This window comes from Drosophila tropicalis, unplaced genomic scaffold, assembly GCF_018151085.1.
Source record: "Drosophila tropicalis isolate 14030-0801.00 unplaced genomic scaffold, ASM1815108v1 contig_593, whole genome shotgun sequence".
NCBI classification, from domain to species: domain Eukaryota; kingdom Metazoa; phylum Arthropoda; class Insecta; order Diptera; family Drosophilidae; genus Drosophila; species Drosophila tropicalis.
Window position 1 is genome coordinate 13,118,132 of NW_027173070.1, and position 26,448 is coordinate 13,144,579.

The 26,448-nt window shown below is 36.4% G+C and overlaps 5 protein-coding genes across 5 annotated transcripts in view; 2 read left to right on the top strand and 3 right to left on the bottom strand.

Annotated features, from left to right (window-relative positions):
• The window catches only part of Sema2a (Semaphorin 2a), a 123,587-nt gene that overhangs the window by 91,181 nt on the left and 5,958 nt on the right, over positions 1-26,448 (bottom strand). The gene's annotated exons all lie outside the window — the stretch shown is intronic.
• Positions 1-26,448, bottom strand: part of Sema2b (Semaphorin 2b) — a 139,435-nt gene that overhangs the window by 53,789 nt on the left and 59,198 nt on the right. The window lies entirely within an intron of this gene.
• On the top strand, positions 6,447-7,776 carry jtb (jetboil). The gene is made up of 2 exons (XM_068290402.1): positions 6,447-7,128; positions 7,192-7,776. Exons 1-2 carry the CDS (start codon positions 6,523-6,525, stop codon positions 7,300-7,302), a joined length of 717 nt encoding a protein of 238 aa, XP_068146503.1. The 5' UTR covers positions 6,447-6,522; the 3' UTR covers positions 7,303-7,776.
• Positions 9,792-11,702, bottom strand: LOC137577776 (NADP-dependent malic enzyme). The gene is given in 2 exon segments (XM_068291324.1): positions 9,792-11,525; positions 11,528-11,702. Coding segments are annotated over 2 exon segments (1,848 nt in total). The 3' UTR covers positions 9,792-9,852.
• On the top strand, positions 21,817-24,738 carry LOC137577061 (protein G12). The gene is made up of 2 exons (XM_068290428.1): positions 21,817-22,730; positions 24,563-24,738. Exons 1-2 carry the CDS (start codon positions 21,837-21,839, stop codon positions 24,668-24,670), a joined length of 1,002 nt encoding a protein of 333 aa, XP_068146529.1. The 5' UTR covers positions 21,817-21,836; the 3' UTR covers positions 24,671-24,738.

Here is a 26,448-nt window from a genome sequence, read left to right on the forward strand (position 1 = left end):
GTTTATGCTGCATTTGCATACAAAATATATTTATATATATGTATATCTCTGTATGTCGTAGCAAGTCTCTGGCAAATAGCAAATAAAAAATACTTGACTGCAATTTCCTTTCGAATTTGCAATCGGGTTTTCTTTCTCTTATAGACTTTGTGTGTGTTCTGTGTGTGTGTGTGAGTGTGTGCAGTGTGTGTTGAGCAAATATTTGATTTACGTCAAATTGACACGCATGAGTTAATCAAAAAATGATTTGTTATTGCTAGCAAAGTGCATCCTGCATCCTGTATCCTGCAACATGTATCCTGGAGGAAATGCTTAAGCAAAAACCAACTGATTGTAGGTCTCTGATTAACAAGTTGAAGGTAAAATTTGTGCCACAATTTATACCTGTTCTACTACCCACATCATCCTCTACACTTACCCTCCTGCTCTCGAGGCTAAAACAAGATAAATGAGAAATGTAAAAATGAAACATCACCTTGGACCTTCAAGACAAGAGAAAAAGCGAGCACAAGAGAGCGATAGGAAGAGGTGGGAGAGGTAGAATTTCTCACACCTTAACATTGTTAAACTATTTATATTTCATCTTGTGGCCGGACCTGGCCCTGGCTTCTTACCCCCCCTACCCCATGCGACTATCCCCTTATGCTGCTTCTGCCATTCTCTGATATATTTCAGAAGACATGGCCATCAGCCAGAAGCAAAAGCAGAAGCGCACTAGAGTAGAAGATAACATTTTAATATGTTAGGGAGAGAAACAGCTTGTTAGTCAAGCCGCAAGTTCCCTGTGCCACCTAAGTGAGAACTTCTGGCTCCTGTACAACTCCACTTTCTCCTTCCTTTTCCATCTCTCTCTCTCTCTCGCTGTGTCTGTGTGTGTGTGTCTGCCCATTAGGTTAATGTGCACTTCAAACGAAATTAAGATGAATTGATTAAAATTACAAGAGCGTTTCAGTTGCTGCTAGTATTACTTGGTTTCCGCCTGGAAAGTTCAGTCCTAAGATTAAGCATCTTTCATTTGCCTTCGCCTAGTTGAAAAATGATGCAACCAGAGAGGGAGAAGGATGGAAGGAGAGTTATGGAGAGTGGGGCTTAGGATCAACAAACTTTTTTGGTGCAGCTTCATATAATGAATAATCGACCATGCATTTATTAATGCTTAAAAAAAACTTCCAGTACAAATTAATTGGCATTTAATTTGTTTTCTGCTTGCCAACAAACTTAACCAATTCATCTAAAAAGGTAAAATGTCTACTTGCTGTTTTTTTTTTTTAATGAGCCAACAACTAATTACCCTAACTGAAAAGCAGCGACTGAAGGTAAATTTTACTTTTATAATGTGTGTAAAAAGGGAAAAGAAGTACCTCCCAGCAGAGCCTTACAAGAATGCTTCGTGTCGCTTGCACCTTCATAATCAAATCGATTTATAAGTCGCTATCACTTCATAATTGTCTAAGACAATGTAAATTGAGGATCATGATAAAATAATGCTAATAAATTCACATGAGCTACTTTACCTTATTTCAGCAAGCTTGAATAATTCGGTCACGAATTTCTTGGAACCTCTTCTCCTTGTGGTGCAAAGGTTTAATTAAATTGTAAATTCATTCCAAGTGCAATTAAGATAATTATCTATAGCCCAGAAGGAAAAGTGTAAAATCCCTTCTTAGAAGTCTTGGGTACCATGGTATAATGCACACACACACACACACACACACACACACACACACACACGTTCGTTGCACACTTTTCCTTTTTCGACCCCCGAAAAGAAGCAAAAAGAGACAAAAAAATTTGCATAAATTTCAAATGAATTTCAATGCCAAAAGCGCAGCAAAACAATTGCCAACTGATGAAGCAATGGAATTCCGGAGGGCAGCTCTGTCCAGGTAAATTCACATCTCCCCTCCCCAGTCTTACTGTCTCTATCCCTGATGCACCTCCTTGAGTGGTCCGCATCGAATCGAACAAGAAGCAGAAGAAGCAGAAGAAGTCGTAAGAGCGTTAAATTTTTTGTGTTATTCTTTGGGATTTTCTACTTTGTTGGCAAAGTAAGCAACCATTCCACCATCTGGCCGTCGCCTAGCCTGGTCTCTGGTTTCATTTGCACACTGCCAAAGTTGACGCTTTTGTTTGATTCGTTCGACATTGGTGGCCATTTCCACTTCAGATTCACTCCTCTCAGTTGGTGGACAAATTCTCTGTCCTCTAAATTATGCAAAAATGTCGAAAATGATTTTCAATGTTATGCTCAAGTAGCTGGGTGTTTATTTTTCTTTAGTTTTTTCTTTTTGCTCTCCATCTCGTTCTGCGTGTTAAGTGAATTTAATAATAAATTCTTAACTTTGGCCAGCAACTCATATGGGCCAACAAAACAGAAAAAAAAAATAAAATTTAGTTAGTCAACAACTTTTGCAATTTGGTTTTACAATTTTCACTGCTAATTCCAAATGCAACTAACTCTGTCTCCATCTCTCTCTCTCTTTGCCTCTATGGTAAGTTCTTTCTCTTTCCCACTTTCTGGCTTGGACAAAAGGAAGTAATTTGCAATTAAATTACGGCAAAATGGGCAATAGAAAAGAAATTAATTGTCCACGAAATGCAATTATGCTCCGGTTGCACAGAAGTTGCAGAAATGTAAAATGAATGAATGAACGGTTCAAAAAGGAATGGGGCAAAATGAGGGTTGGGGAAAAACCAGCAACTCGATCTCAAGGGGGGATAGATACGAAAGCGGACGAGGGGTAAGGGAATGCATTGCAGTTGTTGACAGTCGCCAGTTGAACTGAAAGAAAACGCTTAATGAAATTGCATATTAAGAACTTTGTCAAACAAAATGATAAGTTTCTCACCAAATTAAATATAAATGAGAATTATGAGTGCAACAAGACGAACGGTTGAAGGTTCTGACATCATTCTCGAGATCATTAATATGTACAATTTTAATTGAAGTTATAGACACCAAAACTGATTCATCCATTCTAGTATACGTTTTGAGATCTTGTTGTACTGACAATTCGCAATTCAACTTTGAATAGAAACCCCCAATCTAGAATTCATTGAATGGATAGATATGTCCATGGATCTATTGTATTCTTTGATCCTTAACTGTATTGATATAAATAGTTAGTCTATCATTTACATCATAATCTTTGATTTTTTAGATTTGTAACTTGCCAAACTTTTGATTTCGGACTATATAAATCGATTTATCTATCCCTAATGTGAGAAGAAAGTGTGACCAATCTTCTATGGGGGTATCTAGATTGAATCATTTAGACAATGTACCAAAAAGCTCATCAAATACAAACATTTATTAGTTAAAAGGCATTACTTTTTAAGTATCAACCTAATACGCCCTACATACAATTAAATGCTCTTTTGTTTCTGCTCCCTTTAGTTAGTTTAAATTGCTACCTTGCACAATAAGGTTAGATCAAAAAACATACTACCTAGTACATATTAGATATATGTATGTATGTACATATGTATGTGTATATGGACATTGTGCATGGCTTGTAACCTAGTTTAAAGCTTAAAGTAAAAACCATTTCATTTTCTGTGTGTTGCGGCCCAGGGGCAAAATCTAATAAATTACAAGCATGCTCTTTTTATTGAACTTAATTTCCTCTATCTTTGGTTCATTTTTTTTTTCTTTCGTTTTAGTTTTTGTGTTGGCAACCACATTTTCGGGCTAGCCAATGTTGTTGCTGGTTAGACAGACCCCCAAAAAGAGATATATGAGGACACAGTCAAAGGATTACATTTACACACACGCTCACACCCACCCACACATATACACAGGGGGCGTGTGGAGCTGAAAAGATTTTCCACTGATTTTTGCTCACAAGGTTGACTGGCTCAGCCGCAAGATGGAATATTGCAATGCCTTTCAAACAAAGAGAGAGAGAGAAAGGGAGAGAGGGGAAGGAAAAGAGTTTGGAAGAGGAAAAGATTTGGTAGGAGGAAACGCAGCAAATGCGTTTGCATTACAGTTGGAGATGTTTGCGGCTTTTCACAAACACACACACACATACATACTCAATGAAAGCCGCACACATACACACACTCCTACACATGATGTGTGTGTGTATCTGTAAGTTGTTTGCGCCTTTATGGCAGCCAAACTTTGACCACATTTTACTAACAAAAATATTACAACAATGCCGTTCGTTCCAGTCGTTCATTCCTTTGGTATTCCTTCCTCTGTCTCTCTCTCTTTCCTTCTCTCTCCGTGTGGTTGTGAGACCACAACTTTTAGCGTTACCCATTCCATTGCCCCCTCCCGCACCACTAACCTTCCAATCCCGCACTATGCCTTTGTCTCCTGGATTCCCTTGCAATTAATTTTATAAAGGGACAACTTCATTGGACAGGCCAAAAGGAATGTATGGCAAATACCAAATGCAGGACATTGCATAAATTTGCGTCAAGGACTCGATTCTCAAGCCTAATAAAATGCCTTCGCGCTGGTAATGCCAAAAAATGGAAATTGTTAAAGGATTACCAAAAGGACGAACAACAAAATACATTCAGGGTTCAATGTCGTTCCGCCATTTCCTCCCTGCGTATTTCCCTCCCATACGGAAAACTTTTCACTTTTTGCATCAAGCACATAAAACTCGCCGATAACAACAACAAAAATGAAATAAAAAATTAGAAAAGTTTTTAATTTATATTTGAACTTTATCTTTTTCTCTCTCTCTCTACCTCTCTCTGCCGTTTTCTCAAAGTGTTGAGGGCCCTCCCTCCTGGTCTTGTCTGGGCACAACGATGAATGCCAAATAGTTAGGGAAACAACATCCAGGGAATATCTAACAAGCATGTTTAACAATTTAACCATAGTGTGAACAATTTTAACGAAAATAAAAACCAAAACCGACAACGTATAGATAAGTATATTGAAATAATGACTCACAGGACGAGTGGATCCATGTGCAACTACTACAACGACAAAAATAAACGAAAGGATTCGATTTTTGGTATGAAATTCGTTAAGATATTTAAAAAAGAAACTTAAAAACAAATAAAAGGTGCTTAAAAGGTTTGGCAATAATCGTTATTCCGCAGAATTAGGATCACAGGGTAGATAAACAAAAAAGATCAACAACGTCCTTTTCTTGGTAAGGGCAAAATCCAGAAATTCCCAACTAATTCAACTACCAATTGATTTTAAGTAAATTAGATAATCTCCTTTTAACACCTTTATCAATTTACCATAAGATCTTACAACACGAATTCAATTAAGTTAAAAATTCTTAAACCATGAATCACAGAATATACATAATTGTTAATTTCACATACACAAGAGCTCAATGCGTATGTGTATGTAAGTGTATGCGTGTGTGTTTCTCAAGTGGAAAGGGTGGATGTACTTCTTAATATAATTACAGAAAAATATAAATCATATTTATTTTTATAAATATTATTCAGAAAAAGAGCAATACTCTTTTGGTAAAGTGGCAAGTGTGGAAGGGCTAGGATACAGGAATATCGATATCATTTGGCCATGTAATTTACGCTTAATTTGTTCCCATTACCACAAAAATGCATTAAACGCGTGTGATTCTACAGACAGAAACATCAATACATACATATGTATGTATATATTTATAAATGAGTGCGCCTTTAAATGTGTTGCAATTATTTGCCATGCAATTTTAATTGAGTGTTAAAATATTTGCGGCAAGCGATTCTCGCAGCTCCAATAAAATAATAAAACGTATCGAATCAATTATACATTAATTACAAATAGTCGGAAATACCATTTTTTTATGTTTGTCACTTTTCTCCATTGCAACTATTAACTTCACAGCTCAGCAACTTTTGATTTGTCTTCTTGGGAGTATAAACTACTAAATGAAATCTAAACTCTGCAAGTTTTTAAAAGAAAATGATAATTTAGTTCTTAACCTAAGATAGTTTTATGAGACAAAACCAAAATGTTGTTCAGCTAATAATCAGATAAAGAACATAAACATCAGCTGAGAAAAGATTAAAAGTGATCAACATAATTACTTTATAGCTTGTCGTATTGTGTTGCAGGACTAAAAGGTAAGAGAGAAACCCTTGTGTTCACCTGGATAGGTAACAGACATACAGGTAACAATTCTAAGCAGCCAAAAGGAAGGATCAAGGATTCCATATAATTATAAAAGAGAAGAATATGTTTACATACAGGTAACAGGCATCCAGGTAACAAATTTTAAGTAGCCAATGGGAAGGATCAAGGATTCCATATAAATAGAATGCATCATTTGCAAATCTTTCCAGTTTGCTAAGAGCCAACGTACATTTCGTTACTTAAAACCGTTTTTCGTTTAAGTTTTATTTAATCTAACTTTTATAACATACTTTTTGGGTTTTTGCGTTTTTCAATTTAAGAGAATAAAACATCGAAAGAGAGTGAGAGAGAAGCTCATCCGTAATCTCAACTTACTCAATCTCAGTTCATTCAAATAACAATTTTAAGAAAAAGAAATTCAGTTGAGTAACTAAGGTTGAGCTTGACTGTTCTAGTGAAAAATGCTCTACAAACGACAAACGGTGCTGATTTTGATAAGCATTTTTCTTGTGTTTGTGCAAGGCAAGAAATATCATTATTATCCACTCCCATCTACGATTCAAGGGCCAACAACAACTGCATCTCCATTGGAATGGGATCAAGTGCGCTATTCACCCGAATTGATAAGGGATTTTCGTGACTTTATCAATCTAATACCACAAGTCACCTTAGATGCCGTTGTGGCTAAGCATATGTTCATCGATTCCGATTTCCGAAAGGCCGTTTTATTTTTGCGTAGCTCGAACTTCAAACAATTCCAGAGACGAGCGGAACAAACGCCTGAGGTTATCAGCATCATGAACTATTTGCATCTGAATGATACAACATTGGAACGAAGAGTTCGTCGTAGTTATGACAATGACATAGTAGTTTTTGTTCTAATGCCCTCTGACCCTCAGAGAAATTTCCATAGTTTCATCAGCTTCGTAAACGAACTTTTGACCCATTTGCCACGTCAAGAATATGTGAATTTAATCAAGGACAAGTGTGAGAAGAGTGCAATCTTCGCCAAATTCTATCAGGCTCTACGTAGTTCAGAGTTCATTCCCATGATAGAGCAAGCCATGGTAAGTAGTGTCTACGACTTCCATCTCTTGAATAGTATTTTCTTATCTGTATTCATTTTGCAGGTCACCCAGAATGTAAAGAATCTTATCAGTACTTTAAACAGCAATTTCATTGATGCTCACAGTCTGAAAAATATTGCCTTTGAAGTCATCTCCTGGGGTCCAGTGATATGAAATTATCAACTTATTAAGATTGTAAATTTAACAGATTGATTGTAAATAGATTGACCTGCAAGTTATTCAACTCTTTGTCCCGAAGCTTTGGTTAACAATCAATTGTCAATTGCCTGGAGGACTTATGTCTAAGAAATGCTTACCTGAGCATTAAGAACAAAGTATTTGTTACTTCTGGAGGTTTGCTTTTGTTAAAAATCCAGAACTTGCAGTTGTTTTTGCTAATTAACTAAAAGTTGTTTCTTAAAGTTTAGTGTTATGTGTTAAATGGCTTGTATAGATGAAAACTTATTAATGGAACAGATGTTTAACAAATATTTTAATCTCCTACAACAATTATACAATGTACTTCATTTGTAATTGCAAATTTGACTACGTTCTATAGAGTTAATATTGTTAACGAATCTCGGTTTGTGATGAGTTTACAATTTAGTATAACAACTTAAAATTTAATAAATTAAAAACCTAAAACTATTACATGGCTTAACTTCCTATTCAATTTGCATTGCATTACAAAACTTCATGTAAATTCTATAATAAATATAATATAGAATATATAAAATATGTTTAGTTTAAATCGAATCGAATATAAATTCTTTAGGGACTAACTAAAACACATTCATAATGAATAAAAAAGTAGAGGTCAACTTAACGTTAAGTGGATTGTCGCACTCAAATGCCATAAACTGTTTATTCAGCATTCGCTTTATCGAGTGCAAATAAACAACAACAAATAAATAATGCTTCACTCTCGGCTGAGATCACATTTCAGAATGACGTATAGTGTATGGCTTTTTATAGCAAACGTAAGCGGACTTCTTTAAAAAGAGACTCCGTGCTGTGAGACTGATTGTGAAATTTATTTGCAAAGAGAGAGAGAGTTTGATTATAAACATAAGCTCTTTGTGGAAAAATATTAACATTGTCAGTTCTGTTATCTGGAATAAAACTAGACAAACACTGATATGGTCGAAGATGTAGTACATAATGTTTTCAATTCAATTTCTAAACTCGCTTGACCCAACATTAATGTCACAAATGACAAGCTAGAAAGAGAAGCGAGTTTAAAGAAGCCTTTGAGAGGCTAGGGAATCAGCCTTATTGATTGAATTTAACCTCCTGTTTAATCTAAAAATTTGTTTATTAAAGTCGGTTCTATTACACATAAAGAATATATGTATGATAAAAGAATTTTTCGTTAGTCATTGTTGTAACAAAGTTATAGCGCTAAGAAGAACTTCCCTGCATTGGACGAACAACTGGCATCAAAACTTTCAAATGCGGTATATTAGTTTTGGTCAGATGTGCGCACCCATAGAAGGAAGCATCTAAAAGATGTTCCATTGGCACGAACAATTCTTCTTTACAAAAATGATTTGGCTGATATTCATTCTAAAGCTTTTGAGGTTGCTAATCGAAAGTCTAAAGTCCTTGAGAAAAAATCAAGTAGTTTTAGTTACCTCGTTAAAGATGTTCTCACGTATTTGCCACGTCAAGAATATGTGCATTTGATCAAGGAGAAGTGTAAGAAGAGTGAAATATTTTCAAAATTCTATAAGGCATTACGTAATCCGAGATTCGATGCTATGTTAGACGGTGCCATCGTAAGTAGTACCTTAATTTACATCTTTTCTTAACTGAAATCCCTTCGCTGGCCACACAGAATGTGAAGACTGGCAGCACCTGGGGTCCAGTCATATGTGAATTTTCCAAAAATTAAACTGAAAAAACTTTTCAGATTTTAATATACCTACATATTTACCTGCAAGTCATTTATTAAGTGTCTGTAGGACTTAAGTTTAATAAGACTTACAAATTTGATATATGACTTGGATATTGACTTGGACTTAGACGGGAAAAACAAGTTATCAAATATCTGTATCAGTATGAAAGGGTGCGGCTAATTCTATATAAAAATAAAATTCCACTAGAACTCGACTCCTTGTTATAAATTTTTTGATATATATGTAGTTCTTTTTGGACAATAGATGCCAGATGCATTTTTCTTTATTTGTAGTGAGAAAAAATTGATTCTTTGTCCCCTGAATGGGACAGGCCATTTCATTTGGTCATATTGATAAATGAAATGAAATAAAATGCATCACATGGTAGCCCTCCGTCAATTCTACAGCCCCTTCCCAGCTTTATATAGGCACGTGCAGCACCTGTCAAAGTCAGCCAGCTGGAGAACAATTCACACACAACACAAGCACACAAGCACACACACATACATATGTATGTATAAATGCAATTTAATTTCAGTTCGGTTCGGTTCAGTTCGACTGTTTGTTGTGGCTTTGTTTTATGCCATTTTATGGTGGTTGTTTCAATTATTTGATTGCAAATGGCATTGTTTGTTGTTTTTAATAGTTTCCGTACGTAGTGGAACATAGTGCCACTAGGGAAAACTCACAGTCCCTTCTAGCAGACAGAAACAGCATGAGTTGACACATGAAAATTGCATGCAATTAATTGCCCGCTGGCAAAAGTGAAATCAATACAGAAAAGAGTCTTTAATTATATATGTATGATATATGTACATTTAGCTAGCTATATCTTTTCTTTATAATAGTTAACCGATTCGCTAGTCCCGATGACTTGATCAGTCATGCAATAAGTGGTAAATATATTTTTACGATAATCCGATTCATATAAATGACTCTTAATATAGTCCATGGGATTAGTGGGCTGGGGCCAAAGGGTAGCCAAACGACGACGATATGCATAGGTGAATACAGACTCGGCAATTTGTAGACTGATGCACTGAATCTTACGCATGGGTGGAAAGACATCTCTAAAAGCCAAATCCTTGGGCCAGACCAATGTGGAGAGACGATCGGCACACACACAGAAAGCTTCATCGGGAACCGTAGTCATGCCAGATAACATAATGCCTAGAGTCACTCCCGAGAGTAGGTAAATGCTACTACAGCGACCAGGAGCATACCACTTATTAGCATATTTCACGCGCGGCACATTAGAGCCGGATATGAAGACGCATCTGCCCTTGGTATGGACAAAGGCATCTTCGGCACAGCACTCTGCCTGCTCAATGGGACGGGAGCTGGCGAATATAATGGGCTGTTCGCTGCTGCGTTCCATGGCCCTAAGCACATCCTTGGTAAAGGAATTGGGTTGCGAGCAACCGCCCACTAAAACATTGGGTTTTAAAGTATCAATAGCCTCCACCAGACTCTCAATGGGTTCATGTTCATGCTGAAATTCTTGCAATTCTTCGGGCACTTTGTGATTGGGGCGATTGAAGACAATCAAACCCTTCTCATCACATAGCCAAACTCTTGACTTTGCCATATTATCATTTAAACCCTCACGTTTTAAATAGGCTATGCACAGACGAGCCATTCCCACATTGAAGGCATCCTTGCCATAGAATAGAAACATGTTGGTCTTAAAGGACTTTCGCGTTATTTGATTGGCGGTTATCACGCCCGCGATAGCGCAAGCACCTAAACATTGAAAATCGATATCGATAAAACATTGACGATTGCGATATTTTTCCAACTGGGTAATGGCATTTTGAGTATCAAAAGCCTTGCATTGTATGAGACAACGTGGACCATACAAACTTATCACAGCCGTGGCGAATTCCTCAAAGAATTCATCATACTCCTTGCGACTGCAACGTTTTTCCTTCAAACCAACATACAGTTCATCTTTGAGCAGCTCCTCATTGTTTGTGCCCACATCGAGGACAATGGGAATACAGAAATCCGGATGTATGCCGCCGAAAACCACATGTTGGTATAATTTGGAGCACACCAAAGCCATGCTATGTGCCCCATTGTCACCCATACTGAAGACAGCAGCTCCATTCGTAACCAACAGACAGCGAGCGTAACGATGGGGCCAGTTTTTGAGAATATCCAGCACATGACCTCGATCCTTGATGGTGATAAACAATCCCTTTGTCCCGTAGGTATATAAAAAACTATAGTTACTTATCGTATAGTGGAAAGCGGAACTATCCAGTATGGGCATGTATTCCTCAACATCGCTTAATAGCAGACTGTAGAAAAGTCGACGATTTTTAAATTGAATATCATTTAAATAAGCAAATTTCGATTGTCGAGTCTTCAAAAGATCATAGTACACCCTGCATGCGGCAACCTGTTCATCCATAGTGCGCACTGCATAGGGCAATAGCCCATGGATGCGGTAAAGTTGCCTCTCCCTATGGGTAAATCCCAAGGATTTGTTCACAAAGCCTTTTTTAGCATATCATGACCACTCAGCAAACAGGGTGAGGTGCTTAGATCATTGAACCAAAAGGTATCCCATACCAGAGGAGGTGTATTCAATTTCTTAGATTCGTCATCTTCTTTAGAACATTCCTCGACTCTTTTTGTCTTGACTAGGGCACGATTTAAAACTGGAGCCATTTCTTTTGGTAATAAAAAGTTATATACAGTTTCAATGTGTTAAGATTGTGTTTTCTTTGTGTGAAGTTATAAGCACAGGTAAGCGAGATTGAAGTAAATTTAATTACATGACTCGAAATTATCAAATAATATACACAATCATTACAATTTGTTCTTACCTTTATTTTCAATCAGCTGTGATTGCAGCTGTCTAACTCCAACACTTATGCATCATCACACTTTGTCGACACATTCTTTTTTACCTTTTGACACATCACTTTCTTCACTTTCACAGACAGATTGCATTGACTTTAGTCTAATCTAATTTATCTGCATTTCGTTTCCACTTTAAAACCAAACACAAGAAAACTTCTTTCACAGCCAAAGCGCTTGCAGAATAAAGAAAACTAACAGTGCTGCCAGACACTCAAAAAAGCTCTGAGCAAGTAACCAAAAAACAGCTAATAATTTAGCTTGTGGCTAAAAACTGCTAAACTTACAATTAGATGCAGGGTTACTTTTAATAACGGAAAGAAATATGAATATCCCACTAATTTTTAAAAAACTAAAACAAAAAATGTCTTGAATTGTTCAGCGATTTAAACACTGATCGAACTTAAATTGTGGTATATGAAACTGTTTGCAATTTCAAAGTGTCCTGAGAGCTCTGTCGCCATTTGCATTAGCCATGGCATTATGTAAATTTCCGTTGCCCACTTTGTGGCGACTCAAAACAACAACAACAACAACAACAAAAAGCAAAAAATGAAAAACCGAAAAAACTGTAGCACACTTCCGCTGTTGGGATCTTGTTTCGCTGCTGCCCATCAAAGTTACTCCAAAAATATCAGCAATGCCACCTTTTATGCTAAATACGCAGACAGACAGCCAACAGAAGAGAGTGAAACAGCTGAGGAAAGGGTGCGGACCCTCTCTCTCTCTCTCGTTCTCGTTCTTTCTCTTTAGCCATAGCTATTTGTGGTTAGCACAAGTGCACTTGGACCCAAGACCCTTAAGTGAAATGGCAACAGCACGGCTGAGACATACCATGAAAGGCATCGAGACCAGGGGAACGGAAGCATAATAAACGGAACTCCGCCGCGTGGCTAAGCATTAAAAAAACAAAAGGAACCAAATGGCTGGGGCCATAAGCGGCTTAATTTTCGGTAAACTGTGGAGAAGCGGCGACCAAGAGAGTCCTCCTTGTGAAGGATGGGTAAGGGTCTCTTTCAAATAAAATTCCATAAAAGAGACCACCAAATGTGTTCCACACAAAAATTTTAAAATTAAGTTGCATATAGAAAAAGTCAGGGAGGCAAATTCCACAACTACAAAGAATGCATCAAATAGTCATCATTTTTCATCAATCCAACTACCCCAAAAATGGAAAGGGGACGGGGGAGTAGAAGGAGCATGATGACAGTTTCCTTTAGCTACGCCTGCATGTTTGATTTCCGGTTTGTCTAAAGGGGGAAAAACACTTTTTCGGCCATTCTCTTCTTTTTTTTTTTTTTTGTATGCTGTTTGTGTGTGTGAGTGTGTGTTTTTTTTTTTTTTTTGCCTCCGTTTCGCATACAAATTGAATTTCTGCCGCGGGGCACATTAACAGTGAGAAGCGATGCCAGCCAGCCAGCCATCTCGACTCGAGTCGAGTCGATCTCCAGTTGCCTATAGCTTTGGCGTTTTAACATAAAATTTTATGCAAGCCGACAAACAAAGAGAGAGAAAAAAAGAAAACCCCCCGAAAAGGTAAAGTTTCAGTTTGTAGCTGAAAGATATATTGAAATGGCACTGCAGGTGCCGTGCAGAAAAATGAACCTTGAGGGCCGATTAAACTCGACAATACCGTAATTTCAATACCCTTTCGTGTGTGGGATAGTTAAGCCCAAAACATGAATATACCCATGCTTAAATTTGTAGTGTATTTGGAACAATATTTTTGTGAATAAACCATGAGTAATGAAAATCAGGGACCAACATTTTTAACCCATACTTTATTTGATATTTGAGTTATAAGAAGAACTCATTAAATGCTTTAGTTTTGTTTAGACATTATAATGTTTGATATTTATTCACACAGTCCTTGTCAAGAATATATATACTTCTTCATGGGACATCAAACATTTGAAAAAAACTTAATGTACTTTCTTTTGGCGAAGGGTGTCAAAAAATGTTTATGCGTCCGTTTATTTTGGCACAATTTGAATATTTTATGGATGAAATTCGATTTCGGGGAGTGAGAGAGAGAGGAACGTAGTAGACCAGTTCTCACTCTTTCTCTCTCTCTCTGAATCGCCCCCTTAACACACCCTAAAAAAGTTTTGCATATGGAAATTGATTTCCTTTTGGCTTATACGTTTTCCCCATGGCTTGTATCCAATGTCCAGTTAGTTCCCTATTCATGTCCAGCGTTTTTCTGTTTGGCAATTCACACGCACGCTTAGGCAATGGCCCAGCAGCTGGAGCTGAAGCTGGGGCTTTGGTCATTTGATGCTTGACTATTTTGACAGTTGTCAAACGTTGCAAAGAGACCAAACGAGAGAAAAGTAATTTGCACCTTATCGAAACTTTTTCTCTTTCCTTTTGATTTTAGTTTGGTTCGGTTTTTTTTTGCCTTTTTGAAATATGTACGTTTGGAAAATAAGGCCATTTATATGCCGGACATCGAGTCGAGACACAAAAAACACTCTCGCAAAAGGGCATCATTACCCACCCATGCGTGCTACGTGGCGAAAATATCATATTAATCTATTGCAATTTGTGCAACAGAATCCTTTTCAGAAAAAAAGTATTCATGGTTATAATTAAATACCAAATGCCATCTTTTTTTTTTCAAACAATTTTCTACATTTTATAGTTTATTTAAATTCAATGGGCAGAGCCATAGACAATAGAAAATTGAGTGACAAAAAAAAGAAAATATACAATAAATGCATATTGTTTAAGTTTATGTGTATTTTCTGCATTCCACAATAACCAATTTAGGTTTTTTCTTAACAGAACTATGCGGGCTTTGATAGTTATTAAGGGCAAAAAACGATCCCAATGGAAAATAATATATGATTAGGCATGGGGTGGATATAACCAGTAGGCGGAGTGGAGATAAAATTAATAACAATTTAATTGAAATTTAGTCAAATATTTTCAACACTTTGTAAATTTCTTTATACAGCTTTAGAGCTTTTAGTGGTTGTAAAATTGTATTTTAGCGAAATCTGAATATCTGAGGTGTTTAAGAATAAACATCGTGTTCATTTGAAATGGCTTCACCAAATCAGATTGAACAAAGAAATATACAAAACATAAAACAAAAATAGAATATACAGATTCATATATCAAGTATGGCTTAAAAACAGAAACAAAACATGCGTCCACACTCTGTGGAAAAGCTCTTAAGATTATAACAATGGCGAAATATCAAGTAGCCAATGCTGTGCATGATATATATGTACACATTAGAATAAGCATTTTTAAGAACAATTGTCACCTCTTAGAGTCTAAGAATTCATTTATATACACAGGAGTTCATATGACGAAGGAGTTCACATGAATTCAAGAGACGAAGATCGTGTTTTAGTTTGCTGTGCTAAAATCCTCTTCAAAAGGCATTATATTTGGGAGAATTTCGACAGGATCGAATACTGTTTTGAATCTGGTTCATAATTTTAGTTTCAGTTCAGACTATTATAAAAAATAGTTCAAAATATTAAAGATTCATAACCATTAACATGAAGTTAAGAAATTAAGGCTACATTAATTGAAAATTCAAAGGAAAAAGCAATTTTTTAATCTGATCATCTGATATCACGAATATATGATCCAGGCTTAGAACTTATGCCTTTTATATAGTTTGTTTATCAAATTAGTTCCTTATAGTTCCTTATATCAAATTAGATAAAGAATCTGGTCACAGTAATTGATAAATGTACTCTCCTATATCATAGTCCCTATCCTTATCGTCTTTTAAGCCATCTGTACATCAACCAAAATTGAGAAAATTAATTTATTATGAGAAAGATAAAACAACCTGATAGAACAGCAAGAAATCGTGGGTCAACTTTATCTCTCTTTGTCGATTCTTGTACATCTAAAAATATAACAAACTTTCCATAAAATGTGAAACGGCAGAAATATATGAACTTCATCTCTCAAGATCTCCGAGGATTATCTGCAGTTCTAGCGGGACAGACTATCTACCCAGCATTAACAACAAAAAGAGTTCGATGACCCCGACGACCTTTGGTTTTGTCACAACCGAATCATAGATGTGAATTTGAAAGATATATCTTTCTGTTTTAAGTTAGTCGTACAATTAGTTTAAAAAAAAGTAAAAATGAGTTATTTTTTTCCATTAAAGTTTTAACAAAAGCATCATAAATATTGATTAAGTTTTTTTTTGTTTTTAATTTTTAAACTATTGTCATTATACATTTATTCTAATGTCAATATCAAAGCTTTCCTTTTGTTTTTGTTTATTTTATAGACAATAAAATTTGCCGTTGTCTCTGTAAAATGCATTTGAAATTTATTTGTCAAGTCTCAATTCCCGCAACGCTTAGTACATAAATACAAATACAATATGTATATTTCTATGAAATATTTTCAAATTTATATGGCTTTCCTTTTTTTTTCGAGTCACATTTTAAACGTTTGGACAATTTGCGAAACAAATATATAGAAATATATATATATACATATATGCCCAGGGAGTAGTTGAAAAAAGAAATGGGTAGAATGGTGAATGAATGATTTAGAGGCCGCAAGCTGCAGCAGCAGCAACTCAAAATGAATGTCACATAAATGTTGTTTGTGTTGCTGCTTTTATTTTTTTTTTATATATTTTTTTTTTTTTTTTTTGGGATTTCCCTCTGGGTGGCATGCACCAAAAACTGCTAGTCAAACTCAAAGTGAAAAGTCTTAAATAAAAAATTTATAAGCTTAATAAAAGCGCTGCAGCCGGAGCATTGGCAGGGAAAGTCGAAAGTAGACTATAGCCAGGGATGTCGATGCCATCACACACACACACACACACACACACACAGCACATATATATAGCGTATATATCGCACACACACGACAAACTTTCAAATCGTCAGCTCTACGTGCGTCAAAGCCAAAAAGCCCCAAGTTTTTATATCGCGTTTTTGTGCCCGTCGTCGCGTCCCACGCGTCTCTCTGTGTCTCGTCTTTGTCCTGCGTTTGGCGTTTGCTTTTACTTTGGCCCGAAAAGAAAACTTCAAAAAAGACTTTTAGCTTATTTTTTAAGTCGTTGCTACGTTTTGCTGCTTTTTTTATACCCTTTTAAAGGGTATAATAAAATATATTACAAACTTAATACAGTCCAACTCTCTCTCTCTCTCTCTAATGAAACTTGATCTTAACCATGTTAACTATCTAGCGATAAAGTGCAACCGAGTTGGGAAGAGACAAAATTCCCTATAAGGGCATTTGCAATTCGTCATAATCGAAAATGAACTTTTTTGATATTTTTTCTATTCTATTTTGTACATTTCGCTTTCTTCTTCTTTTTTTGACTTTCTTTTTTTGTGGAATTTGTATTGCTGGTCGCGTGGCAAATTTCCAGCTTCCGAAAGAGCACATCAATTTTTCATTTGGCCAACGCTTTAACTGCATCCCGTTTCGATAAAAATAAATATTAATTGTAATTAACTTAATGCACGCTCATTTCGGGCTAACAAACTATTTGCCAATCTGAGCCCCCCAAACTAAACTAATCGCATGTATCCGGCAAATAATTTTTGGGTTAAATTAAAGAAACAGAAACAGAAACCAGAAAATAAAAATTCAACCAATAACACGAAATCAGCGCTTACACATAACCAGCACACTCACACACACAGACACTCACACACACACATGCATACTTATGTATATAAAAATTGTTAACGGAAGCGAAAATTAATTAAGCCACGAAACGGGCAAAGCGGCCAAAGTAAAGCTCTAACTGGCACGCAACTTCTCCAGTAAGAAAGAGAGAGAGAGAAAGAGAGAGAGAGAGAATTGCTGCGTCCAGCGTCCTTTTTGCCTTGGTAAAATCAAAATATGCCCAGGCCATTTCCCGCTCGAATGTTACGCGCTTTTAGACGTGCTCAAATATTTGCCAAACGTGTCAAAAGCGTAGCAAATTTTGCGCTCCACTGGAGGAAGAATCCTTCCCTTCTATCCCTACTATCCCACCAGCAAGAATCTATCCAACTTCCACCCCCACTCCCACTCCCACTTTCCTCTTTATGGAACTAGCACAATTGATTGGACATTGTGCGGGCTGATGCAGGTGGTGGTTGATGCTGCCGCTCCGAAACGGCAAAAACCTCTGTGCGAAGCGGTCAGGCAAAAAACAAATGATAAGCGACGGAGTATCCGAAAAGCAAGGGACCCGCCAACCAGCAAGCGAGCGAATTCGCTGAGCGACTGCAACATGGAAATCATTGAAAATTATCGCTGAAAATTTAGCGTACAAACACTCGAAGAAATCTTTGTGAATGAGCAATTTTAACAAGAATAAGTTCCAATTCGTTTAACCACTCAAATCGATGGGCAAATACCGTAGAAAAACTAACTCGATGCATCGAAGAACTTCGTCTTCACAATATTTGCAAAGAATCTTTAAGTTTTTGGATTGGGATATCAGCATTGGATAATTTAAAATAAGTTATATCAATGAAGAAATCATTGTTACAGCAGACCACTCAAAGAACTACAAAACAAGCGTCTTCTGATAAATGCTCTGAAAAGTATGCTATAAAATGAAATGAATTGATAGGAGGAAATCTACGCCTGCTTTCGTTATCGATTAGACGTCAATCTGCAAATCTTTTTATAAATTCATACAAATTAAGACTTTTAAATAACTTAAAAGTTTTCTATATTTAGGGTAGTTGGGGAAACAAACATATTTCGAACTTTGAAAACTAAAACGATTGACTTTTTACTCGGAATTAAGAAGTGTAAGTTCGAAAACAATTTACATACGTTTGAAAACGGCTCGGAAACGAAAACAGGCCGGATTATAATATTTGATCACTTTATTTTTTTGCTTTTCGGATAAGACGACAAATTTATAAAGAAATTCTTAGATTTATAAATATTCAATTGAAGCTTTAATAATCATAAAATTGTTGCATCCTTTTTAGAGTTAAGACCAAAATAGGCAAAAGAAATGGCCAGAAATATCCTGGCTGTCATCTATATTTTGTGTCATCTAATTTATTTATTTTTTTTTTTCAAAGTGTACAACTTCAGTTTTCAGTTTTGAGTTTTTGTATATCTCTCTCTCTCTATCTCTCTCTCTTTCTATGTATCTATCTCTTTGTGTGTATGCGTGTATACACACACATATATATATATATAAATTTACCTATAGATTGACATTTGTTGTTTTATGTGGCCCAAAACTGAACGCTGATTGACAGTCAGTCACTTGTTTGAGGAAATGTCAATGTTTGTCCTTAGATATTTTTGGCATTTGACTAGATGAACAATATCGATTAGCTCTTTGTGGGGGGTTTCGTTTTTTTTTTGCTACCTTCCATCTCTAAATAGACATAAATTTCCAAATCGATAAAGGTTGGTAAATATGTAAGGTTGGCAAGAGGCTGCTGGAGAGGTAAAGAAGTAGTTTGAGTTTGCAAATTCTCGTTGCCAAAATGCGTCACAAGACAAGTTAATTTATGGCAGTCAGTAGATCCAGACAAACGGTTGCCTCAACGATTTTATTTTCTATCCTCGTTGTACTTTCTGTTTTTTGTTTTACGGATTTTTGGGTGGCGCGAAAAGTTTTGCTAATTTGCGGTAATGTTAATGCTGAACTTTGCACAAAATTAGTCAAGTTACTTTGGCGCTACGGATTAAGGCGCAATGTTACGCCAAAGTGTTAAGTTGGAAATAAATGTTGACACTTGCGGTAAACTGGAGCGCGGCTCAGACAGAGACTGAGACAGAGACGGGACTCGAGACTCGAGAGTCGGGAACTCAGACTTGCGGCTCTTATGCCGCAACATAAACAAAAGACTGGGTGAAAACTCGCTCGCTTCGCTTACTCACACACACACACACACACAGGGGGGAACCCATGAGCATGAAATTAACTTGAGCCTCCATTCCAGTTTCAGCTTCTTCTTTTACCTTCTGCCTGCCTGTCACAGGTGTGTGCGATGCGACCGGACTGCAGTTAATTACGAGAACGGAACAAAATGGCAGGGAAACGGAACGAAACGAAAAACGAAGTTCGCTTAACTTGCGGTTGCTCCTTCGTTTTGGACATTTTCCCTACTCTCCCCTTGCTTTCGTCCCCAATCTACCCCTTGCTCACTTGCATTTCCTTGGGCTTTATGGCAGCAGCTGAGGTATGCCCCAAAGTTTTGTGCCGTGTGGTAAAATTAATTTATAAGTTTTCTTCCCTTTACTCCTATTCTGGTTGTGTTTTTTTTTCTCTCTCTCTCTCTCTCTCTCTCTCTCTTTCTCTCTTTCATTTTGTTGTTGAGTCCGCGACAGTTTTACCATTCACTTACCTCCGCGTTAAGTCCTTTTGGAATGAGAATTGTGTTTACGTGGGCAAAGTTTACACGGCACTTAAAATTTTTGCTTCACAAAAGTGTCATATGTTATGTACTCCAGCTGTCCGTTCAGCTAGCTGGCAAAACTTTTAATAAAGTTAAATCAAGTCAAATTATTTATGTACGAAAAAGAAAATTTCTGTCTGTCTTTCCGTCCATCTATCTGTCTGTATGTCTGTCTCAGGCTTGACAATGATACAATTATTATTGGTTTTGTATACGAACAATTTACATTCATTTGATCGGCTGTAGGCCGTAAGCGGGCGAATAGGCGCTGAGTGGATGGATGGGTGGGAGGATGGGTGGATGGTTGGTGACTTGTAATAAATCAAACCAAGTGAATAAATCATATCTGCCATATATATTCTCAGTTTGAGAGACTCATTCGCTAGCTCAGTCTCTCCCTCTCTCGTTCTCTCTCTTTCTGTCGCACACTCTGTGACACATGCGAACCAGCAAAACGGCGCAAATGGCAACGGCAAACGGCGACATGAAATAATGACATGAAAATTGACAATTTTATTCCTACTTAACTTGCTGAATGAGCAAATGAATATATCAAGCGAATGAGATGTCGGTGGGTATCTATCTACATACTCACAGATGTGCGTGTGTGTGTGTGTGTGTATATGTGGGGCGAAATGCGAGAGGCAGTGTGTAAGCTTTTAGTCTTTGCCCACATGCACAGTGATACAAAATATTTTACATACAACCAAATCAAAGATTTCCAAATAAATTTAAGCGCCATAATTGGATCTATCTTATACTTGGAACAATTTATCTCCCTAAGTCAATCTCAAAGTGGCTAAGCCTAGCCAAGGAGCATTCGGGATTAGCTCAGCCAAAAAGTCCTTTCAAAAAGTAAAGAGACTATTTAATTAAGATTCAGGACAAAGAAATTGATTACTTTTATCTCGTATCATTTATTTACTGTAACCAAACATTTGGTAGAAAGTGTCTGATTACTTATTTCAATCACTGTGTCATATTCTAGCCGTGTATATATAAAGCTATATGTAGATATTTTATGCACAGTTTGACAAGCCCGAGCAAAATGGAAAACCTGAGTGACAAGCCAGTGACGAACTGAATGACATCGCAACAGCTGTCAAAGTGTGAATGATACACACACACACAGGGAATAAGTGGGGGGCAGAAAGAGGTAAAAGAGATAGATTGAGAGTATGCCATGGGAAATTTCTGGTTTTTGGCTTCGTATTTCATCTCACTTTCAATTTGCATATGCGGAAATGCACAAAACTAACCTCAAAGTGGACAGGAAGCATAATTTATGATGCATTAGCCTCCAGTCATGGTTTTATGGGCCTAATCGAATTTGTTGTTTTTGAAAAGCATTCACACAGAGAGGTAAACAACAGAGAGAGTGAGAGAGAGACAGAGATAAGCTTCAATTTATAACAAACATAAATCAAAAGCATTTTCCTCTCTCTCTCTCTCTTATTCGGTCACACTCATCCGTGATTCAATTAAATAATCACTCACTCAATGAGGCAACTCAGAGGCAGCAGCAGCAACAGCAGCAACATCTGCCTCAAAATTCCATAAATTTAGTAGCCAAATGACATTGAAGATATACAGAATGCTTTACCACGTTGTCCTTCTTATAGGCTGCTGTTGCATCTCATTGAGTGCAGCCAGAAATCTACAATTGCATTCCGATGAAGTGGTCATGGTGGAGGATATAGTCAAGGAAATCACGCAGGATGCCAGCGGCAGCAACAGCAGCAGCAGTAGCAGCAGCGTGGCCTTGATCACACTAAAAGAGTCGAGCGAGGAGAGCAAAGAGAGTGAGGAGTCTGTGACGGATGACTTGATATTCTTGGCGCCGAAAAGTCCCTTGCATATCACCCAAATCCATCATCATCATCAACATCATCACAGTGAGGAGAAAACGATGGATGAGCTTAACAAGGAGGAGACGACACCTGTCACTCCCATTGATATGAGTGCATTTATGGCCTTGATACCCTTCGAGGAGGTTCAAACGATGGTCAAAGATTATTACCGCCATGATGCAAAGGTTCAACGTGCCGTTGCCTTTCTCACCAGCAGCTACTTCATCAAGATGAAGCAGGAGTTCATACAATCCCCAGAAGTGCAGAGTTTCACCAGCTATCTAAATGCCAGCGGTCTGGATGTATTGAAACTAATAAACTCGGTCATCCAGGCTGCGATACCGCCTCAAGAGGAGCTTATATTAGACCCAACTGACCCGACTGAGTCAAGTGCGCCCAAAGATGCAAAACTAGACGAGATTGTCAATGAGGAGGATGGCACACCCAAAGTTAAATTAAATAACCTACACGGACTGGTCAAAAGCATATTGGATATTGTGCCACAGGATCAAATTTTGGCCACATTTTTCGATAAAATTGAAACGGATAAACAATTCGCCAAATTGGTCAATAGCATTGGCACACCAAAGTTTGCAACTCTATTAGATAATCTACTGGTAAGCTTAATCAAGAAATTCATCTCTCACCTTTCGTCCCTTTTGAGGGGTTTTTGTGTGTTGTTCTAGGCAAAACTGAATGAACGAGAATTCGAAATGAAAAAACCAAGAAATAATTCAACAGGCAGCAGTAGCGGCCTAATAATTTTCCTTTAGCTGAGACGTGAGAAAAATTTCATAGCAGCATTTCTTTTCATTTTAGAGGCATTTTCTTTTTTTCGGTGCCTGTATACAAATCAACTTCCTTCTTTCTTACCGCTTGCTTTCCATTCATTCGTTTCGCTTTCTTTTTTTTTTTTTTTTTTTTTGGTTCACGCCTTGATGGTTTTTATTTTTATTTTATTCTTTAAAAAAAAAAATAAAACGAGAACGAAAAAATAAAAAGCAAGTGCCAAGGCGTTTTTCACCCCGCTTTTCTAATTGGCAATTGAGCTAAACTACGTGCCAGACATATTTATGAGAGCAAATGAATCGGAGCCACCGAATTTCGATTTATTTCGAATGTGTGAAAATATGCCAACAATTCAATAAGCAAAGACTTTAATTGAAAACAAAAAACACACGGAACAGCTATTGAAAAAATATGGATTATGTATGTGTACCTAGTGTGATCTTTAGATCCATTCCTTAGGAAAGCCATCCTAAGTGGAGCCATAAAAGTATCTTTTATATTTACATTTCTCTGAGTTAAGAGTTCAAACATTAGCAATTAAAATAGAAATCACCTTTCAATGTGAAGTTGAAACATAAATCAAACACAGTCAAAAATGATTCGCAAACTTGACTGTATTTTCACTAATTTTAATTGCTATTTAGCATGTTTTCAAATGGCATTAAACAAACGATTTCAAAAAGTTATATGTACATACTTAACTATATTTAAAAATGGCCTTAAGCACTTGGATATTTTAAATAAAAGCTTTCGATATATTAAGGCAGATTAAAGGGCATTCTATTCTAACTTGGAAATAAAGACAATAATTTTTAACATTTTTTTAAAAATTGAATAACTTAAAGCTTTATGACATTAAGGAGCTAAAATTTGACCACTTTTAGTCTCTCTTAACAAATAACTTCATAATTAGCGTGACTTACATTCAAATTAATTTGAACAGCATTAAAATGAGAAATAACTTTTGAAAATTGATAAAAATTTTGCAGTTACAAGTTCGCAAATTTTAGACTTTTTAAGGATTTTTTTTTAGAATTATTTAATAGTAAATTTTTGTCAATTCACTTTTTTTCTGCTTTGAATTGTATTTCTGTGATCAAAAATCTTTATCTCAGATGGCTTTTATCCTGCTTTATGGTTAATCCACATCATGTCACTCAGGCCGATTTTCATAATTGTAGGCTGGATAAAGGGAAGTCCTACCTTACGATCGTATCTTATTCTTTTAAAACAAAAATTGCCAAAACGACAAGAAAAAGAACTTGAATTCTTATTTTTCCTTCTAAATTTGTCGACTTTGATAACATTTTACTACTCTCATTCATATTAACGACCTTATATATTGTTTCTGCCTAACTAAGTGCCGATGATTATCTATCAAATGAGATATTTTGAGTAAATATACGATACGACTTAACTAATTTTTATGACACGAAGTAAACAACAGTTGAAAAACTCCATACAACTTTGTTGTCCTCTATAAAGGATCGAAGGCTTTATTTTGTAGTCTATAAAATAATATAAAATTTTGGACCTAAAAAAGCAGAATCAATCTAATTGACTATGTTTTGAATTCTTTTTCATTCCATTGCTTTAATTTGCGAAATTTGATCCTAATATTAAACTTTTCAACCTTTTTTCTTATTTGCTTTCTTTGCAGAACTCTGTGCATCTACAGAAACTAAAAGTTGTATTGGAAAATAACAGTATTTACTTAGATAAAATTGTCGATTCCCTAAAATCGTATTTCTTTCTGTCAAGTTTTTAGTAAATGAAATATCATATTAAATGTATCCAAATATGCATAAAGCTATATGAAATACATAGGAAATAATATATGTATACATACTTAAATGTGCATAGAGGTATGTATTACATCGTCTTGCTCTTGATTTTGAGCATGTGTTCAGGCAATTATTTAGCAAAAATTCCCTAGGGGAATTTCACAAGAAGAAAGTTCAGGCATATTAATAACACACACCCAACTGGTAACCAGCAGAAATGGCAACATCATGGAAAAGAGGGTTAAAAGGTGTTGCTGCCGGCTGTAGAAAAAGTTTATCTACGACAAAAAACAAAAAAAAACCGAAAAACGAAACCCAAAAAAGTTGCCCTCTGATTTATTTTTCTACGCCTGGTTATTTTTTTTTTTTTTTTTTGTTTCTTGCCACAGAGCAACAGTTGCAACTCTCTTAATGTCGGCGTTTATTTGAATAAACTCAAACTTTGATTTCACAGCGAGAAACGAGAGAAATGTAGGAAAAAAAACCGAGAAGAAAAGTTGCAAACTTTTTCGGTTAACTGATTTCTACAAAGACACCTGCAGCCATCCCCTCCTCCCTCTCCCCCAACAACAACAACAACAGCAAAAAAACTGCTCTCGCGCCTTCCCAAGAGACTCATAATTTATCGGGAGTATATCAATAAATTACGCATGCCATGACACAGAAAACAGAGGTAGGTAGCTCTAACTTTTCTCTCAAATAGATAGCACATAGAAGAGGCCAACGAAGATGAAGGCAAAAAGTCTGTCCAATTAACTGGGCTGAGGGAAGAGGATATGCCCACTAACTCCTAACCCCATTTGGTATTGAAAGTGGTTCAGTTAGATGATGATGGCGACATAAGCTGACATAAGTTACGTATCCAGCTTGCTGTTCCATTAATCAATTACATGACGGCCAACCAGAGGGCCCAAAAATTCAATCTGCGAGTCTAGAAAAAAAACTCACACACACACCAACTGATAGGGCTGGACCCCGGCTGGATGCCGTCAATCAACACACCTTGGCCAGGGTTTGTGCGGGGCGGCAAGCCTCTGGCCATCAGGGATGATGAAATCAAACAAAGAACGTACCTTTATATACTCTGCAGAAATTAAGCATTAAATAATGTTTAAAAGACTTCATTTCTATAATTTAAATAAACTTAATGATGGTATTCAGATTTATGTGGGCACAAAAGATCTTACAATTTAACTTGGTGATAGTAACTTTTTACATTAATTAGGAAACTTCATTTAAGTTTTATTCTTTGATTTTTCAGGCTCAGACTATATGGGTCTAATCTTAGAGCGACTTGTGATATCAGGTATACAGTTTAATTATCTATTGATTCTAGAAAAAGAAGGTCGAAAATGTACTCCTTACTTAGCGCTCCTGAGTCCTATAAAAGTAAATGAATGAATGAATTTGTCCTATTTGCCTCTTATCTTCTTTTCATTGGAATGTCGGTGTATCCTAACTAAATAAGAAATTGGAAATTACAGTTAACTAAACTCTTAACTTCTCAACTCTAAACTTCTACCTTAAGCTGCGGTCTATAGGTTTACTAAGCCATTTTTTTCGTGATAAAACAAAAAGAAGTCATTTTATTATCGCGTAGAAACTAAAATAACATAGTCTAACTCTTTTACTCCTTAGTTTCTTTCGTAAGATAAACCTCAAACTTCTTTAGGTACAACTTATGAATAAATAAATCAATGTATACATATAAAAGTATGATGATGCTTAAAAATGAGTCCTTAACTGTTTTACTTCCCCCATC